The 20,874-nt window shown below is 37.7% G+C and overlaps 1 protein-coding gene across 12 annotated transcripts in view; it reads right to left on the bottom strand.

Annotated features, from left to right (window-relative positions):
- Positions 1 to 20,874, bottom strand: part of Tep3 (Thioester-containing protein 3) — a 147,325-nt gene that overhangs the window by 70,529 nt on the left and 55,922 nt on the right. Inside the window, exon 19 of one of the 12 annotated variants that reach the window (XM_067767964.1) lies at positions 10,493 to 10,782. The exons of the other annotated variants lie outside the window; for them this stretch is intronic. Coding sequence (XP_067624065.1) covers positions 10,666 to 10,782 — 117 coding nt within the window. The 3' untranslated portion in view covers positions 10,493 to 10,665. Of the gene's footprint in view, positions 1 to 10,492; positions 10,783 to 20,874 lie in introns of those variants that run through there. 12 annotated transcript variants of the gene reach the window in all.

Below are 20,874 nucleotides of genomic sequence, written 5' to 3'. Positions count from 1 at the left end.
AAATTTGGCAGGAACGTTATTACTATCACTATATATGTGCTAAATAAAAATTAGCAAAATTGGATGAAGAACACGCCCACTTTTTAAAAAAAAATTTTTTAAAATTAAAATTTTAACAAAAAATTTAATATCTTTATTGTATATAAGTAAATTAAGTCAAAATTCAACTCCAGTAATGATATGATGCAACAAAATACAAAAATAAAAGAAAATTTCAAAATGGGCGTGGCTCCGCCCATTTTCATTTAGTTTGTCTAGAATACTTTTAATGCCATAAGTCGAACACAAATTTACCAATCCTTCTCAAATTTGGTAGAGGCATAGATTCTATGACGGTATCTGTTCTCTGTGAAAATGACCGAAATCGGTGAAGGCCATGCCCAGTTTTTATACACAGTCCACCGTCTGTCCTTCCGCTCGGTCTTTAACACAATAACTTGAGCAAAAACCGATATATCTTTACTAAACTTAACCCACGTACTTATCTGAACTCACTTTATCTTGGTATGAAAAATGACCGAAATCCGACCATAACCACGCCCACTTTATCGATATCGAAAATTACGAAAAATGAAAAAAATGCCATAATTCTATAGCAAATACGAAAAAAGGGATGAAACATGGTAACTGGATTGGCTTATTGACGCAAAATATAACTTTGGAAAAAACTTTGTAAAATGAGTGTGACACCTACCATATTAAGTAGAAGAAAATGAAAAAGTTCTACAAGGCGAAATCAACAGCCCTTGGAATCTTGGCAGGAATGCTGTTAGTGGTATTGCATATATAAATAAATTAGCAGTACCCGACAGATGATTTTCTGGATCACCTGGTCCACATTTTGGTCGATATCGCGAGAACGCCTTCACATATACATCTAAGGGCAACTCGCTTTTAAAACCCTCATTAATACCTTTAATTTGATATCCATATCGTACAAACACATTCTAGAGTCACCCCTGGCCCACCCTAATGGCGATATCTCGAAAAGGCGTCCACCTATAGACCTAATACCCACTCCCTCTTAAAATGCTCAGTAACACCTTTCGTTTGATACCCATATCGTACAAACATTCTAGAGTCACCCCTGGCCCACCCTAATGGCGATATCTCGAAAAAGTGTCCACCTATAGACCTAATGTCCACTCCCTCCTAAATTCTCAGTAACACCTTTCGTTTGATACCCATATCGTGCAAACATTCTAGAGTCACCCCTGGCCCACCCTAATGGCGATATCTCGAAAAGGCGTCCACCTATAGACCTAATGCCCACTCCCTCTTAAAATGCTCAGTAACACCTTTCGTTTGATACCCATATCGTATAAACATTCTAGAGTCACCCCTGGCCCACCCTAATGGCGATATCTCGAAAAGGCGTCCACCTATAGACCTAATGCCCACTCCCTCTTAAAATGCTCAGTAACACCTTTCATTTGATTCCCATATCGTACAAACATATTCTAGAGACACCCCTGGTCCACCTTTATGGCGATATCTCGAAACGGCGTCCACCTATGGAACTAAGTATCACTCCTTTTCAAAATACTCATTAACAGCTTTCATTTGATACCCATATCGTACAAACATATTCTAGAGTCAGCCCTGGTCCTCCTTTATGGCGATATCCCTAAATGGCGTCCATCCATAGAACTATGGCCTACTCTCTCTTAAAATACTCTTTAATACCTTCCATTTGATACACATGTCATACAACCACATTCCAGGGTTACCCTAGGTTCATTTTCCTACATGGTGATTTTCCTTATTTTGTCTCCATAGCTCTCAACTGAGTATGTAATGTTCGGTTACACCCGAACTTAGCCTTCCTTACTTGTTATAGTAAACACTTTAAATGAAAATCGGTTCGGGTGTATGCATTCAGATAAGATTAAGTAACTTGTAACGAAAAAAATAGTGAAATATTGTTAGCCTTCTTGCTATACAAGGATATATTTTTGGGAGATCGATGTCCTATCGGTAAAGGGTTAAAAATACGGTCATATTGTACACGTATCACTTAGCGTACACGTATAACTTAATACCACAATTCAACTGTACAAATATAGAAACGAGCAACCAAGTACAACTAAATTTTCCTTTGAAAAAGAATTGCAAAATATTTGTTATTTTGGTAGAACAAAAGCTGTTTGTTTGTTTAACTGATTTAGAAGTTGTATAACGCTTGACGCATTAAACATAAAAAATGAAACAGAAAAACAACTTAATTAATGCTTGGCGGGATTTATCTCCGAGAAGATTTGGGCCGAACTTCTCTTCGAATTTGCGTTTTGCTCTCTTTTGATTTTCCCTACAAATTAGCAGACGGGACCTACATATTTTATGCCGATTCCAAGCGGAAGCTGGAAGATCCATTTCCACCGAAACACTTTTCATAGTAGCAATACGCTTGGAGTGTATGCCAAATCATTGCCGAGGGGCGACCGCGCTTGGACATATTATTTACAGGGCCGGATTAACAAGTACGCAGAATAGGCCTACCCCCGATTTTGGGGTGCCCCCGAAAAATTAAAAAGACTTCTAAAGTTTTCTTACAAGCATAAAATTCTAGGGAGCGAAAGAAAAATATAATCAGAACTGAAATTAAATTTTACTCAACTAAATAAAACTCAATTGACCGCATTAAAAAGGCGCAGACCGACGAACTAGACAAGGTTCCTTAATAGGACATTTCCGACTCATTTGACAAATTGTATGAGCGTGCAAAGAAGTGTATCGAACTGAAATGAGAGTATATTAAATAATAAAAAAGAATTATCTCAAAATTTACACTGGTTGTTTTTATATTGAACAATTTCGGTTATTTTTGGAACAGAGGGTTTAGAAGCCTTCAAGCGGAAATTTCATCTAGAATGATGAATGTGTGAATGACTAATGATGGATGACAAATAAATAAATGTATTGTAACGAATTTGGGGGTTTCCTGATATTTTGCACCTTCTGCTAACGTTCGTATCGCTTTGCGAGATTTGCATTTCTCATCAACTTTTCTCTAAGTAATGGAGACTTCCACGAAGCTATAAATAACTTACTTCGTTTTTATTCTAGAGATTTGGAAGAATTTTTCAATGAAATGAAACAATTCCAAAGTTACGTGAACTCCAGATACACTGATGCACAAACAACTCATAGTTATTTGTATAAGATTCTAATGGAAGATCAATTATCCGATGTTCTACAGATTTTTTTAACATTAAACATCACAAATTGTTCTGCCGAACGATCCTTATCGCAATTAAAAAGAATCAAAGCTGCTGAAAGAGCTACAACGCGACAAGAGCGACAAGAGATGTTAGGTATACCTTGCATTGAGTCAGATTTAGTGAACAAAATCGATATTGATGATATTATTGATGAATTTTCCGAAAACAAATGTAGAAAACGACATGTTTAAAATGTAGATAGAAATTTTATTGATATTATTACATCGTGACAATTAAATTCTTATGAAAGATATAAGTTTGTATTTTTTAATCGAAAAAGGAAGGGAACGGACGTGAAAAAAGGGCCCCCCAAATTGATGGTTGCCTAGGGCACCGTTGAGGGTAAATGCGGCCCTGATTATTTGTTTTAAAAATACGGTCATATTGTAGTACTTAACGTACACGTACAACTTAATACCACAATTCAACTGTACAAATATAGAAACGAGCAACCAAGTTAAACTAAATTTTCCTTTGAAAAAGAATACGCGCTAATTTCATTACGATGGAATATACATAACAACGTTGAATTTGTTATTTTGGTAGAACAAAAGCTGTTTGTTTGTTTAACTGATTTAGAATTTGTATAACGCTTGACGCATTAACCATAAAAAATGAAACAGAAAAACAACTTAATTAATGCTTGGCGGGATTTATCTCCGAGAAGATTTGGGCCGAACTTCTCTTCGAATTTGCGTCTTGTTCTCTTTTGATTTCCCCACAAATTTGCAGACGCGACCTACATGTTTTATGCCGATTCCAAACGAAGGCTGATGAAAAGAAGACTTAATAAAGATTGCTTAGGTATCGCCCGAGTTCACTCATTTTCAATAACAATATATACAAATTTTTTTTCGATACGGATGATTTTGATATGAATGTATATGGAGTTCTATATCTATCTTGATTACTTTATACCTGTAAAACCAACCATTATCCAATCAAAGTTATAATACCCTGTGTACAAGTGCAGCTGGGTATAAAAATTGAGAAATAACTAATTCAAAGCCTATTATGTCATTACTAAAAAATGTATAGGGAGTTCTAAATTTGCAGAACTTTCTCTAACAGTCTTTGAATGAAATACTTTAGCTTAAACATGTAAGGAAGGCTAATTTCGGGCGTTACCGCACATTACATACTCAGCTGAGAGCTTTGGAGACAAAATAAAGGAAAATCACCATGTAGGAAAATGAACTTAGGGTAACCCTGGAATGTGTTTGTTGACATTCGAGATATCGCCATAAGGGTGGACCAAGGGTGACTCTAGAATGTGTTTGTACGATATGGAAATCAAATGAAAGGTGTTAATGAGTATTTTTAAAGGGAGTAGGCCTTAGTTGTATATGTGAAGGCGTTTTCGAGTTATCGACCAAAATGTGGACCAGGGTGACTCAGAACATCATCTATCAGGTAGCGCTAATTTATTTATATATGTAATACAACGAACAGTATTCCTGCCAAGATCCCAATGCCTTTTGATTTCGCCCTGCAGATCTTTTTCATTTCACACCCATTTTACAAAGTTTTTTCTAAAGTTATATTTTGCGTCAATAAACAAATCCAATTACAATGTTTCATCCCTTTTTTCACATTTGGTATAGAATTATGGCATTTTTTTCATTTTTCGTAATTTTCGATATCGAAAAAGTGGGCGTGGTTGCATTTCGGCCATATTTTTATCCCAAGATAAAGTGAGTTCAGGTAAGTACGTGAACTAAGTTTAGTAAAGATATATCGATTTGTGCTCAGGGCCGAACGGAAGGACGGGCGGTGGACTGTGTATAAAAACTGGGCGTGGCTTCAACCGATTTCGCCCATTTTCGCATAAATCAGGTATCGTCATAGAATCTATGCCCCTACCAACTTTCACAAGGATTGGTTAATTTTTGTTCGACTTATGGCTGTAAAAGTACTCTAGACAAATTAAATGAAAAAGGGCGGAGCCACGCCCATTTTGAAATTTTCTTTTATTTTTGCATTTTGTTGCACCATATCATTACTGGAGTTGAACGTTGACATAATTTACTTATATACTGCAAAGATATTAAATTTTTGTTATAATTTGACTTTATTTTAAAAACAATTTTTTTTAAGAAGTGGGCGTGTTCGTCATCCGATTTTGCAAATTTTTATTTAGCACATATATAGGAATAGGAGTAATGCTCTTGCCAAATTTCATCATGACATCTTCAACGACTGCTAAATTAGGACTTGCAAAACAATCAAATTTCCTTCTTTCAAAAGTGGGCGGTGCCACGCCCATTGTCGAAAATTTTACTAATTTTCTATTCTACGTCATAAGGTCAAACAACCTACCAAGTTTCATCGCTTTATCCGTCTTTGGTAATGAATTATTGCATTTTTTGGGTTTTTCGAAATTTTCGATATCGAAAAAGTGAGCGTGATTGTAGTCCGTTTTCGTTCATTTTAAATAGCAATCTGAGATGGGTGCCCAGGAACCTACATACCAAATTTTATCAAGATACCTCAAAATTTATTCAAGTTATCGTGTTAACGGACGGACGGACAGACGGACGGACATGGCTAAATAAATTCTTTTTTCGCCCAGATCATTTTGATATATAGAAGTCTATATCTATCTCGATTAGTTTATGCCGTTACGGATTACCGTTATGCGAACAAAGTTAATATACTCTGTGAGCTGTGCTCAGCTGATTATAAAAATTTAAAACTCTTATTAGATATTTTAGGGTGCCTTTGATGGGGATGCTTCGCTTTGCACACTACACCGTCATCCCAAAGCGTCGCCTCTTAGGTGACGAGAACATGTACGGCAAAGGGGAAGTCTCGAAGCGCCAGCGTTCAGCGGATAAAGTTACCCCAAAGGCACCGAAGGCGCCAAAACGCAGGGAGGCTGTGCACAGTCTTTTGCGGAAATAGCCAAAAATCGGAAGATCATTGGCGAGATTGATGAGAGCAACGCCGAAGGTAGGATCCCTAAACAACAGTGGAAGTGGATCGAGACCGCGATCTGTAGTGTAGCACGGCAGGTGCTACGATAAAACCCTGTAACTCCGCCCGAGTGCGCCGATGCAGCATGATTCCAGGGAAACGCAAAATAGATTGCCTGTGGGGACAACAGGTCTGTAGAGCTGTATAAATCAGCGGTGGCTCTTATTGGGGAGGTGTACCTGGGTTTACGCCTAAAAGTGGTAGAACGAAGGAATTCCATCGCCCCCAAGAGCGAGTATATGGGTTCCAGTGAAGCCTACGGAACCTAATGAAATTCTGGACACCTTTCAGGATTTCAACTCCAATCTCCCGACGAAGAACTGGCGATTAGTCAACGTTGAGAAGACAGAAAGGGCGACGATGCAGGTGGTACTGCGGCGATGTTCAAAGAATTCGTGGGATGTGCAAACCCACGGAACGAAGCTCTAGTGCTAGGAGGCGACGCAAATGCCTACCAGAATCAGTGAGGCAGTTTTGACTCAAATGAGCGAGGTGAGTTACTCTTGCTTGACATCACTTTGGTGTCTAAAACCTTCAGCGACCGTATTATTTCTTGAAGAGTTTTAAATTAACACTCCTTCTCAGACCACAGGTATATAAGCTTCTCTATTTCCGAGTTGCCCCCTGAACATAAGTATATACAAAATATTAGGAATGCTAACTGGGGTTACTATAGAAAGCTCATTGATAAAAGTTTAGGGGGTGAGGTGGTGCACCAACCCAGAAATGAGGAAGAGCTTGATGAACTCGTCAATATTTTTAGTCAGCGGTGTAAGTCTGCTCTAGATAGGGCTTGTACCATCAAGCGGATGAAGAAATCGCATAAGCCAGCTTGGTGGTCTTCTGACCTGGATAAACTCAGGAAAACTTGCAGAAGGGATTCTAACAAAGCTAAGCATGACGGCCACGTATCATCGTGGGTACTCTACAAGACCAACTTAAATTCTTACAAAAAAGCTATCCGAGGAGCACAGCGCTCTTCCTGGACAAGTTTCTGTAGCGGGATTTATTCCACATCTGCTGCCTCCCGTTTGAAGAGGGTGTTCGCCAAAACGCAAACGCCAATAGGTTGCGTCCAAAAAGGAGATGGTACCTGGACAGTTTCTAGCACGGACACCTTGAATCTACTCCTATATTCACACTTTCCAGCATGCGAGGATGTGTCTGCAACCGTTATCAGCGGAGCGGCACCCTCACAGCTGTTAATTGATGATATTACGGATGATAGAAAGCTAGACTGGGCGCTATCTACTTTTGGGCCCTTCAAATCAGCAGGCCGGATGGCAACTTCCCGGCCCAACTGCAACACACTGCCGAAATAATAACGCCATGGTTAAGGGTTATATTTAAAGGCTGCCTAAGTTTTAATTACGTACCCGCTTTATGGAGGGAGGTTAAGGTAGTCTTTATACCACAGGCGGGGAAAGCCTCTCACTCAAAACCCAATGATTTTAGGCCTATTAACCTATTCTCTTTTCTCCTCAAGACATTGGAAAGACTTCTTGAGAATTGTATCAGAAGATCGATAGACCCATCGCTTCTTTCACAAGCTCAACATGCGTATTGTAAAAGCAAATCAACCGAAACTGCTCTGCACTCCCTGGTATCTGTCATTGAAAAATCTATCGACTTCAAATAATATACACTGGTGGCTTTCTTGGGTCTAACAGGGGCCTTTAATAATGTTACACAGAAGGCAATTGCCTCGGCTTTAACGAATCTGAGCATAGACGCATGTCTTACTCGAAGAAAGATTTGCACGGAGCTTGGTGGACATATGATCCAGATGATGGTAAATCGAGGCAACCCGGAAGGAGGTGTTCTCTCTCCATTGCTCTGGGTGGTGACGGTCAACCAACTACTACAACTCATGGATCTGAGTGGTCATAAGGTGATTGCCTACGCAGATGATATTTGTGTTGTTATGCGGGGAAAATTTCGGCAAACACTCTGCAATTTAATGGATACTGTTTTATCAACCATTTGTAACTGGGCAAAAAGCTCAGGACTCGGGGTAAATCCGGATAAAACCAAGCTTTTCCTCTTCACAAAAAGGTAGTTTTATTCTAGATTTGGAAGAATTTGTCATTGAAATGAAACAATTCCAAAGTTAAGTGAACTCCAGATACACTGATGCACAAAAAACTCATAGTTATTTGTATAAGATTCTAATGGAAGATCAATTATCCGATGTTCTTCAGATTTTTTTAACATTAAACATCACAAATTGTTCTGCCGAACGATCCTTCTCGCAATTAAAAAGAATCAAAGCTGCTGAAAGAGCTACAACGCGACAAGAGCCACAAGAGATGTTAGGTATACCTTGCATTGAGTCAGAGTTATTGAACAAAATCGATATTGATGATATTATTGATGAATTTTCCGAAAACAAATGTAGAAAACGATAATGCAGATAGTAATTTTATTGATATTATTACATTGTGACAATAAAATTTTTATGAAAGATATAAGTTTGTATTTTTTAATGGAAACAAGTAAGGAAGGCTAAGTTCGGGTAACCGAACATTACATACTCAGCTGAGAGCTTTGGAGGCAAAATAAGAGAAAATCACCATGTAGGAAAATGGACCCAGGGTAACCCTGGAATGTGTTTGTATGAAATGGGCATCAAATGAAAGGTGTCAATGAGTATTTTAAAAGGGAGTGGGACTTAGTTCTATAGGTGGACGCCTTTTCGAGATATCGTCATAAAGGTGGACCAGGGGTGTCTCTAGAATATGTTTGTACGATATGGGTATCAAATGGAAGGTATTCAAGAGTATTTTAAAAGGGAGTTGGCCATATTTCTATAGGTGGACGCCATTTCGGGATATCGCCATAAATGTGGGCCAGAGGTGACTCAAGAATGCGTTTGTACGATATGGGTATCAAATGAAAGGTGTTAGTGGTTATTTGGAAGGGAGTGGGCCTTATTAGTTCTATAGGTGGACGCCTTCTCGAGATATCGCCATAAAAGTGCACCAGGTGTGACTCTATAATGTGTTTGTACGATATGGATATCAAACTAAAGGTAACAATGAGCGTTTTAAAAGGGAGTGGCCCTTATTTATATACGTGAAGGCGTTTTCCAGATATCGACCAAAATGTGGACCAGGTCCATGTCGGGTACCGCCAATTTATTTATATATATAGGAACAAAATTCCTGCCACAATTCCAAGTGCTTTTGATTTCGCCCTGCAGAACTTTTTCATTTTCCTCACTTAATATGGTGGGTGTCACACCCATTTTACAAAGTTTTTGATAAAGTTATATTTTGCGTCAATAAACCAATCCAATTACCATGTTTCATCCCTTTTTTCGTATTTGTATAGAATTATGGCATTTTTTTCATTTTTCGTAATTTTCGATATCGAAAAAGTGGGCGTGGCTGCACTTTGGCCATTTTTTATACCAAGGTAAAGTGAGTTCAGATAAGTACGTGAACTAAGTTTAGTAAAGATATATAGATTTTCGCTCAAGTTATCGTGTTAACGGCCGAGCGAAAGGACAGACGGTAGACTGTGTATAAAAACTGGGCGTGGCTTCTATCGATTTCGCCTTTTTCACAGAAAGCAGTTATCGTCCTAGAAACTAAGCTCCTACCAATTTTCACACGGATTGGTACATTTTTGTTCGACTTATGGCATTAAAATTATCGTAGACAAATTAAACGAAAAAGAGCGAAGCCACGCCCATTTTGAATTTTTCTTTTATTTTTGTATTTTGTTGCACCATAGCATTACTGGAGTTGAATGTTGACATAGTTTACTTATATACTGTAAAGATATTAAATTTGTTGTAAAAATTTGTCTTAAAAAATTTTTTTTCGTCGTTCTCTGATTTTGCTAATTTTTATAAAGCATACATAGTAATAGGAGCCACGTTCCTGCCAAATTTCATCATGATAGCTTCAACGACTGCCAAATTACAGCTTGCAAAACTTTCTTTTCAAAGTGGACGGTGCCACGCCCATTGTCCAAAGTTTTACTAATTTTCTATTCTGCGACATAAGGTCAACCCACATACTAAGTTTTATCGCTTTATCCGTCTTTGGTAATGAATTTTCGCACTTTTTCGATTTTTAGAAATTTTCGATATCGAAAAAGCGGGCGTGGTTATAGTCCGATATTGTTCATTTTAAATAGCGATCTGAGATGAGTTCCCAGGAACCTACATAACAAATTTCATCAAGATACCGCAAAATTTACTCAAGTTATCGTGGTAAAGGGCATACGGACGGACAGATTTTTTTCGATACTGATGACTTTGATATATGGCATAGAGGATTACGCCGATCACCTTATCGGCGGCGGCGGCGTGGGCGGCGCGCCGACCTACGCCGGTGTTCTTACTTTAAAAAAGCTTGATTTTTCTACTTAAAAAAATAATATTTAGGAAAGTTTTTATTTGTATGTATTTAAGGAAATCAACGTGTTGGCCATTTCGGAAAGATCCGGGGGTTTTGCCTCAAGATCTCGCAGACCGTTCAAAAATTTTCAGCAGTAGCTCCTTGTCCCTCGTTTGCTTACTCCAGAGAGGCTTCGAACCTAACCCCGGTCTTTGGAATTGGTACTGCTGCGTCTGCTGAAAATAAATAGAGATACATAAAATAGTCACACTTTTGTCTGTATATCTCGTGCAAAGCGTAGTTTCACCTAGGGTTAACTCCTAATAATCGTCGCGAACACAATTCCTTTAAATCACTTGTGGCTCCTTGGCGGCCACGCACAAAGGTGACTTACGGTTGCTATTAATGGTCTTTTAATACTCATGACTCTCGTGGCACAGGGCGCCTCCAGTTGTTTCGGCTGTTTTTAAGAGCTATTCCCGATGTGCGAACAGTAGCAATCCCGACCACCAGTCTCTACCACGCCTCCTGACCCTCACACCATATACCAGCACAGAAGCTATAGGAATGCGACTTCGAACCTTCGTTGACGTCACTTTCCTAGAAGCTCTAGGTGTAGCTCCAAAGACTTACCAACGGATGCTTTTGTCGCGCTATGCTGCCGAGCTACACCAGAGAAACACCTTGAAACGTTAGGGAGTGACTATTCAGCCAAAGATGCCGCCTTCGAAATCATAAGCAGTCTAAGTGGATGTCATTGCGTAATGGGTGAAAATCGTATAATCTTCGGCGCATCTATATAATTAAAATTTTACAAGGACCCTGGATAAAATTTTTAAAATGTAGACCAAATTTTGCAGACGTTTGTGTTCACAACATTGATTTCAATAGTCTTCGTTAAATCAAAATCATATTTTAGAATGAAAGTCGACCGATTTTAAGTTGAAAGATGTTAACTTCTGTTTTCCGGCCTTATGATATAAGAGCTCACTATGGATGACCGCGTAGCTTCAGTTTTCAGACTAGTTCAACTGTCCACTACGTTAGGGTAGTAGAACACACGGTCCTTAGTTCCACTGTCTTGGGAAAGCTTTTCCTTCACCACTTTGAGTGTTCTTGCGAAGGACAAAACCTCACCTGGTAAATATATGTGCCTAAATATTCACATTTGTAACGTGTAGCTGATATTTAAACTTGGTTGATAGGCTATAATCAATGTGATTCACTCCAAGGGACTAGTTTTGGATAGGGCCGCCAACTTTAGGAAATCTCAAACCGGGAGAATTGGGTGTTGGAGGATTAAGTGTGAAAATCTAAAATTAAGATTTCAGATCCTATTGTATAGTTTCGCAAATAGACAACAGATGTTTGAATGTAAGCCCAAGTGATTTTTCAAACCCTTATACGTACATATATCCCCAACTTAAGTATGAGGTTAGAATCATTTCAAAGGAGTGTTTATGCCCCTAGAACCTACTAAAGGATTTTGCGCCACTGATGTCGCTTATTTTTTCAGCCAATCGCAATATCAATTTTTTTTAAATCGGCATCTTTTGTGGTTAATTTGCTTTTTTTTTTAACAACTTGAGGACAATTTGAAAACATGTGCGCCTTGGGACATTTTATTTGAATTCATTGTTGTATTGAAAAAATATGCATAGTGAGCATATAAATTTATTAGATATATAACTTTTCTATTAGTGTTTTGTTTTAACAACTTGGTGAATTGGGTGATGCAAAGTCCGTGTTAAGCTGACATCGAAAGCGCCTGTTTTTTTAAATAACTTTTGAACAGTTAGAAAGAGTTAAATTTCGCAATTAGTTTCTTATAACTGTCAGTGATGCGCATCCGTTGAAACCACTTTCGACCATATCCGACCAATTTTCGACATGAACAATAAATGGCCTAAACAGTCTTAAACGAATAGAAAATATAGTAACGCGCCGGCCGCCGCCGCCGCGCCGATATTTTTGACATTCGGCGGCGGCGTGCGAAAAACGACCCTAATCGGCGGCGTATATCTCTAATATGGCAGTCTATATTTATCTCGATGCCTTTATACCTGTACAACCAACCGTTATCCAATCAAAGTTATAATACCCTGTGTGCAAAGCACGCTGAGTATAAAAAGAAGAGAACGGACATGAAAAAAGGGCACCCAAAATGATGGTTGCCTAGGGCCCCGTTGAGGGCAAATCGGGACCTGATTTTTTGTTTTTAAAATACGCATTACTTAGCGTACACGTATAACTTAATACCACAATTCAACTGTACAAATATAGAAACGAGCAATTAAGTACAGTTAAATTTTCTTTTGAAAAAGAATAGCGAAACAAAATATTTGTTATATTAGTAGAACAAAAGCTGTTTGTTTAACTGATTTAGATTTTTTTTAACGCTTGACGCATTAACCATAAAAAATTAAAAAGAAAAACAACTTAATTAATGCTTGGCGCGATTTATCTCCGGGAAAAATTAGGCCATACTTCTCTTCGAATTTGCGTCTTGCTCTCTTTTGATTTTCCCCACAAATTGGCAGACACGACCTACATGTTTTATGCCGATTGCAAGCGGAAGCTGGAAGATCCATTTCCACCGAAAAACTTTTCATAGTAGCAATATGCTTGGAGTGTATGCCAAATCACTGGCGAGGGGCGAGCGCGCTTGGACATATTTTTATTTTTTTTTTCAATTTAAAAACTTGTTCCAAATGTTTGATGTTGTTTGGCTGCACTTGAACTCATTACCTTCGGTGTGGTATGCGAAGTACGCTCCTACCACAATGCGGCTGCCACTTTTTATTAATAAGTGGTTTGAGATTTTGGTACACGGTAAAAAGTTTGAGACGTGTGATAAAACCAAATTTTGTTTGAATATAGATTATAACGGTCTTCCTGAAAGTGAGTGCATTGAACTGGGTTTCAGTTTGCAACTGGAGAAGTCTAAACTTAAAGTTATAAGAATAAAAAAATAAATAAAATATAGTGGGCGCTTCCCTGAAATCCTTTCAATAAGTAACTAGTGATACACATTTTTGGTCCGGAACTAGACCTAAATTGCCAAATAAGTACAAGTTCGGTACTAAAAAAATTCTATTCAGCTATAAAACCGACAGCTTTGGTTATTATTTTTCATATTTAATTTGCGGCCACCGTGGTGTGATGGTAGCGTGCTCCGCCTATCACACCGTATGCCCTGGGTTCAACTCCCGGGCAAAGCAACATCAAAAATTTTGAAATAAGATTTTTCAATTAGAAGAAAATTTTTCTAAGCGGGGTCGCCCCTCGGCAGTGTCTGGCAAGCGCTCCGATTGTATTTCTGCCATGAAAAGCTCTCAGTGAAAACTCATCTGCCTTGCAGATGCCGTTCGGAGTCGGCATAAAACATGTAGGTCCCGTCCGGCCAATTTGTAGGGAAAAATCAAGAGGAGCACGACGCAAATTGGAAGAGAAGCTCGGCCTTAGATCTCTTCGGAGGTTATCGCGCCTTACATTTATTTATTTTTAATTTGCGAAATATGTTATCACAAAGAAACTGCTACCAGCTTAAAGTAACTTCGACTATGAGTATGATTTCTTTTCCCAAACTTCCCCACTGGCTCGGACGTTTCGATAAATGCTCTAATATCGTACCAGAAGCAGCATTTAAAGTTTCCGAAACGCGCCAGTTTTGAACTAGAGATTTTTCCTACATCGTTGCCCTACCTAGTGTGTAAGAAATCATTTCATAACACCTTATATGCATAACAAAATTTTGGAAAATGTTTCGATAACTTAAAATAAAATATAAATAAAAAAACAAATAAAATTTGTTATTTTTGAATTTTCTGTACCAAATTTAAACACTTAGAATAAGTTTTAAAAGCAGACGTTTCTATTCCAGTTTCTATTTTTAGGGGTTTGAAACCTTTTGCTTTTGTTTCAAACCCAGAAGTGACTACAAATTGTATATTGAGATTATTTTAAACTTTTTTGGCTTTGTTTTAACACAATTTTAATATTTTAAACTTATTGTTTAAACAAGTTTAAATTGAAATTAAATAAAACAAAACAAAATATTAAATTTAGTAGCAAAATGTTTCGAAAAGTGTTTAAACCGATAAAATATTAAAAATTTAGGCTCAGATTTCTAACCGTGCACTTGCACCCAATTTCATCAGCCTCACCACTGTATATAAATAGCGCCCACAAAACTTTTCTTGCTTTAGTTACTTTATACTTCGCAAGCAAGCATCGAAAAGAGTAAGACACTAAAATGAATTTCTACAATTATTTCGCAATACTGGTTGTCGTACTCAGCGGTTTTTTAACCCAAATAAATTCGGAAACCGGCGACTATATGGTATTAATATATTATAGAGCCGATTATGATTGCGCAGGATCTTTAGTTACTAGGCAAATAGTGATCACAGCTAATGAACGCTGGAAAAGTAAAAATGTAAGGTTAATGAAGGTTGTAGTTGGTTTTGGTCTAAAAGCACCATCGCGCAAAGTGAACAAAGTAATTTTTCCAGATGACGAATGCATTCAAAAAATAGTTGCAGTTGAACTGCGGTCACCCTTTTTAGGGGATGAAGAAGTTACGACAATACCACTTTGCGATAAAGACCTTGCGCTGGACGACAAGATGCAAATTAAAGAAAATATTTCACATATGGGAGACCCCTTTCCGGATTACGTAGACCAAGAGGTAACTATAGTAGCACTAGAGGAATGTGGGAATTTTCCCGAAAGAGATTATATGTATTGTGCTAAAGGTGGAAGAGGACATTGTGATGGAACTGTCGGAATACCGGCCGTCAAGGATGGAAAACTTTGTGCAGTCGGAATAATGGGGCGTGAGATTCGTGAAAATCCGAAATTGTATATTAAAGTAAATAATCAACGTGTTTACAATTTCATAAAAGATTTTATTGATAACAGCGAGTTAGTTAATTAAGTCCTGAGCATAGAAGAGCTGGAGCAATTTCAATGAAATTTTCTGTGGCCATATAAATTGGTCCAATTAAGAATAAAAAACCAAAAAAATTGTTTAGGGTGGTGGAGCATGTTGCGTACACGCAACGTAAGGCCTTAATGGTATACAACATTTTTAACTTTAAGTTGATTTTATTTTAAAAAAAATGTATTTCGTTTGTGTGAAAATTCAAAAGCAGTAAATAAAATATGTTTATGTTGAAAGTAAATAAAATATGTTTTAATAATTTGGGAAAAATTTAAACAACGTGACATCAGGACGGACAGGGCTGCAGAGAAGTCTACATTTGCACTAAAAAAAGAAGAAGAAAGGCCGGGACTGTCTTAGGCTGTTCCAAAGACTTCATACCTTTCGTGAATGTAGCCGAGCAATAATCTTATTCTATTCGTAATATCCGAGTAATCGGCTACATAAAATCTTAATCTTATTCTTATCTAATATTATAAATCCGAAAGTTTTATCTGGTTAAGTTGATATCTGGCTCATTCAGATCGAGATCTAAACAATTTTGGAAAAATTATCAGTGGTGCTTCCATCTCCTTTCGCCATCCGCCCTCCTTCAATTGCTTTTATTACCTTTACCTGTATGTTTGTTTGTAACTCTTTATTCGTTCCAACGCGCCTGATGCCTTATTAACATGATTTTATAATTAGCTTCACCTTATTTGTAATCCCGTCGGGGTTATTTCGGGACCTTTCCGGAATCATTTCTGAATGGTTTTCGCGATCCGTCTGGGATCCCATCGAGGTAATTTCGGGGTTTTTTGGGACTATTTCGGAATCATTTGCAGACCCTTACGGGATCAATTCTGGATATTTTTCGTGATCCGTCCGAGATACCGTCGGAGTTATTTCGGGACTATTCCGCGATCCTTTTGGGATCCTTCCGTGATAATTTCTGGATGCTTTTCAGGATCCCATAGCCATAGTAGTATAGCGTCATCAATCACAAGGCGAACAGACTACCTGATTCCCTATCTCCGCTTCGAGGGAGATCTTCAGGCCACAACAGAGGTGGACGGTTGGCGCAAGGGTGGGCAAATGGCGGACGAGGCGACACATGTGTACACAGATAGTTCCAAAGTAGTGGAGGGAGTAGGGTCTGCGGTATACTGTGCTGATCCGGAAATAAGCAGATTCTACAGGCTACCGGATTACTGTAGTGTTTTCCAAGCGGAAATATTAGCCGCAACCAAAGCAGTAGAAACCCTGGAAGATAATAGCTTAAGCTGCAACCGTGTTAACTTTTATATTGACAGTCAAGTAGCAATTAAAGCAATAATCTCGCATAGCACAGCATCTAAATGCGTGTTAGAGTGTAAGCAGTCTCTGGAGAGAATCGGGATAGGGAGAAGCATACATCTATATTGGGTCCCAGGGCATATAGGAATAGATGGAAATGAAAAAGCGGACGAACTAGCTAAAAAGGGTGCATCCCTTGAAGCTTGCTCCGTAGACGTCCCAATTAGACTAGCCGAGATTAAGCGAAGGCGAGAGGTGCACATGATCGACCAAACGGGAAAGGCGTGCGTTCAAGCGCAGGGCTGTAAAGGGTCGAAGATTATGTGTAGGTCTTACAATCCTAGACGAACAAAGTTGCTTCTATTATTAAAAAGAGAGCACTGTACACTCATGACGGTTATTCTGACTGAACACTGCCTTCTGGCGTCACATGCCTTTAAATTAGGCTTGGTCAGTGATAGCAGATGTAGGAAGTGCAGGTTGGGGAGGAAACGATAGAGCACGTTCTGTGCTCGTGCCCTGCACTTGCCAGGCTAAGACTCCAGCTATTAGGAGTGATACAGCTGTCAGATCTAGAAGCAGCAAGTGGCTTAAGCCCTAGGAAGCTTCTAGAATTTGCCAAGAGGACGGAGTTATTTTATAACATAGGTCCTGGTTTTTGATAGGGTTTTTCAGCTTGGTCGTTAAGACAAACTTCTGTCAACACTACGGACTCAATTAGTCTATGTGAGATCCTCGTGGACCGGCTAGTTCAACCTAATCTAACCTTATCTTTTCGAGATCCCGTCAGGGTAATTTCGGTACTTTTTCAGGACTATTTCGAGGTAATGTGTGGACCTATCAGAGATCAACTCCGGTTGGTTTTCGCGATCCGTCCGGGATCCCGTCAGGGTCATTTCGGGACTATTTCGGGATCATTTTTGGACCCTAAACGGATAATTTCTGTATGATTTTCGCGATCTAACCGGGATTCCGTCGCCCCGTATATACTGGGTCAAGATAAGCCCGTATACGGAATTTGCTTAAATCATCGTGTTAACGGACGGCCAGACGAACGGACGGACATGGCTTTATCAATCTTTTTCTATACTGATGATTTTGGTATGTATGTATATGGAAATCTATATCTATCTTGATTCCTTTATACCTGTACAACCAACCATTATCCAATCAAAGTTGCAATACCCTGTGTACAAGTGCAGCTGGGTATAAAAATGCTATAAAACACCAATTGAGAAATAATTAATTCAAAGCCTATTATGTCATTACTAAAATATTTATAGGGAGTTCTAAATTTGCAGAACTTTCTATACCAGTCTTTGAATGAAATACTTCAGCTTAAAACCTTTAAAACTATAATTAGATACCTTAGTGATCCAATAAGAAATCGGGTGCCTATATAGATTAAACTCGTAATATAAGAAAAGTCCTTATTTCACTGGTAATTTTCCTTGATATTTAATAAATTGCCATGAGCTTTAGTTTTGTTATTATAGTAAACACTTTAAATGAAAATCGGTTCGGGTGTATGCATTCAGATAAAATTAAGTAATTTGTAACGAAAAAATTAGTGAAATATTGCTAGCCTTCTTGCTATACAAGGATATATTTTTGGGAGATCGATGTCCTATATGCGGTAAAGGGTTAAAAATACGGTCATATTGTATACGTATCACTGACGTACACGTATAACTTAATACCACAATTCAACTGTACAAATATAGAAACGAGCAACTAAGTACAATAAAATTTCCTTTGAAAAAGAATAACAAAACAAAATATTTGTTATATTGGTAGAACAAAAGCTGTTTTTTTTAACTGATTTAGAATTTTTTAACGCTTGACGCATTAACCATAAAAAATTAAAAAGAGCATCAACTTAATTAATGCTTGGCGCGAGTTATCTTCGAGAAGATTTGGGCTGAACTTCTCTTTGAATTTGCGTTTGCTCTCTTTTGATTTTCCCCACAAATCGGCAGACGCGATCTACATATTTTATGCGATTCCAAACGGAAGCTGATGCAAGGAAGATCTATTTCCACTGAAAAGCTTTTCATAGTGGCAATATGCTTGGAGTGTATGCCAAATCCCTGCCGACGGTCGACCGCGCTTGGACATATTTTTATTTTTTTTTTCAATTTAAAAACTTGTTCCAAAATGGTATGCGAAACACGCTCCCACCACAACTCGGCGGCCATTTTTTTTTAATAAGTGGTTTGAGATTTTTGCACGTACACGGTAAAAAATTTGAGACATGTGATCAAATCAAATTTTGTTTAAATATAGATTATAACGTTCTTCCTGAAAGTGAGTGCATTGAACTGGGTTTCAATTTGAAACTGGAGAAGTCTAAACTTAAAGTTATAACAATAAAAAAAAAAATATATATATATATATAATAGTGGGCGCTTACCTGAAATCCTTTCAGTCAGTAACTAATGATACACATTTTTGGTTCGGAACTAGACCTAAATTACCAAATAAGTACAAATTCGGTACTAACAAGATTATATTCAGCTATAAAACCGACAGCTTGGGTTATTATTTTTCATATTTAATTTGAGAAATATGTTATCACAAAGAAACTGCTACCAGCTTAAAGTAACTTCGACTATGAGTATGATTTCTTTTCCCAAACTTCCCCACTGGCTCCGACGTTTCGATAAATGCTCTAATATCGTACCAGAAGCACCATTTAAAGTTTCCGAAACACGCCAGTTTTGAACTAGAGATTTTTCCTACATCGTTGCTCTACCTAGTGTGTAAGAAATCATTTCATAACACCTTATATGCATAACAAAATTTTGGAAAATGTTTCGATAACTTAAAGCAGTTTTCACAAATAAAATTTGTTATTTTTGAGTTTTCCGTACCAAATTTAAACACTAGGATAAGTTTTAAAATCAGACGTTTCTATTCCAGTTTCTATTTTTTGATTTTTGAAGCCTTTTGCTTTTGTTTCAAACCTAGAAGTGAATACAAGATTGTATTTTGAAATTTTTTTAAACTTCTTTGGCTTTGTTTTAAAACAATTTTAATATTTTAAACTTAATTTTTAAACAAGTTTAAATTGAAATTGAATAAAATAAAAAAAATATTAAATTTAGTAGCAAAATGTTTCAAAAAGTGTTTAAATCGATAAATGATAAAAAATTTAGGCTCAGATTTCTAACCGTGCACTTGCACCCAATTTCATCAGCCTCACCACTGTATATAAATAGCGCCCACAAAACTTTTCTTGCTTTAGTTACTTTATACTTCGCAAGCAAGCATCGAAAAGAGTAAGACACTAAAATGAATATTTACAATTATTTCGCGGTCCTGGTTGTCGTACTCAGAGGTCTTGTAACCCAAATAAATTCGCAATTTGGCGAGTATATGGTAACGATATTTTATGAGAAGCGTTATGTTTGCGCTGGCCCATTAGTCACTATGCAAATGGTGATCGCAGCTAATCAAGTATGGAAGATTAAAAAGTAAGGAAGGCTAAGTTCGGATGTAATCGAACATTACATACTCAGCTGAGAGCTTTGGAGACAAAATAAGAGAAAATCACCATGTAGGAAAATGAACTTAGGGTAACCCTGGAATGTGTTTGTATGACATTGGTATCAAATGGAAGGTATTAAAGAGTATTTTAAAAGGTAGTGGGCCATAGTTCTATAGGTGGACGCCATTTCGGGATATCGCCATATAGGTGGACCAAGGATGACTCTAGAATGTGTTTGTACGATATGGGTATCAAATGAAAGGTTTTAATAAGTATTTTAAAAGGGAGTGGGCCTTAATTGTATATGTGTAGGCGTTTTCGAGATATCGACCAAAATGTGAAACAGGGTGACCCAGAACATTGTCTGTCGGGTACCGCTAATTTATTTATATATATAATACCACGAACAGTATTCCTTCCAAGATTCCAAGGGCTTTTGATTTCGCTCAGCAGAACTTTTTCTTTTTCTTCTACTTAATATGGTAGATGTCACACCCATTTCACAAAGTTTTTTCTAAAGTTATATTTTGCATCAAAAAACCAATCCAATCACATGTCTTATCCCTTTTTCGTATTTGGTATATTATTATGGCATTTTTTGCATTTTTCGAAATTTTC

This window comes from Eurosta solidaginis, chromosome 2 (genome assembly GCF_040869045.1).
Source record: "Eurosta solidaginis isolate ZX-2024a chromosome 2, ASM4086904v1, whole genome shotgun sequence".
In the NCBI taxonomy this organism is placed as follows: domain Eukaryota; kingdom Metazoa; phylum Arthropoda; class Insecta; order Diptera; family Tephritidae; genus Eurosta; species Eurosta solidaginis.
This window is presented reverse-complemented; position numbering and strand designations above follow the sequence as displayed.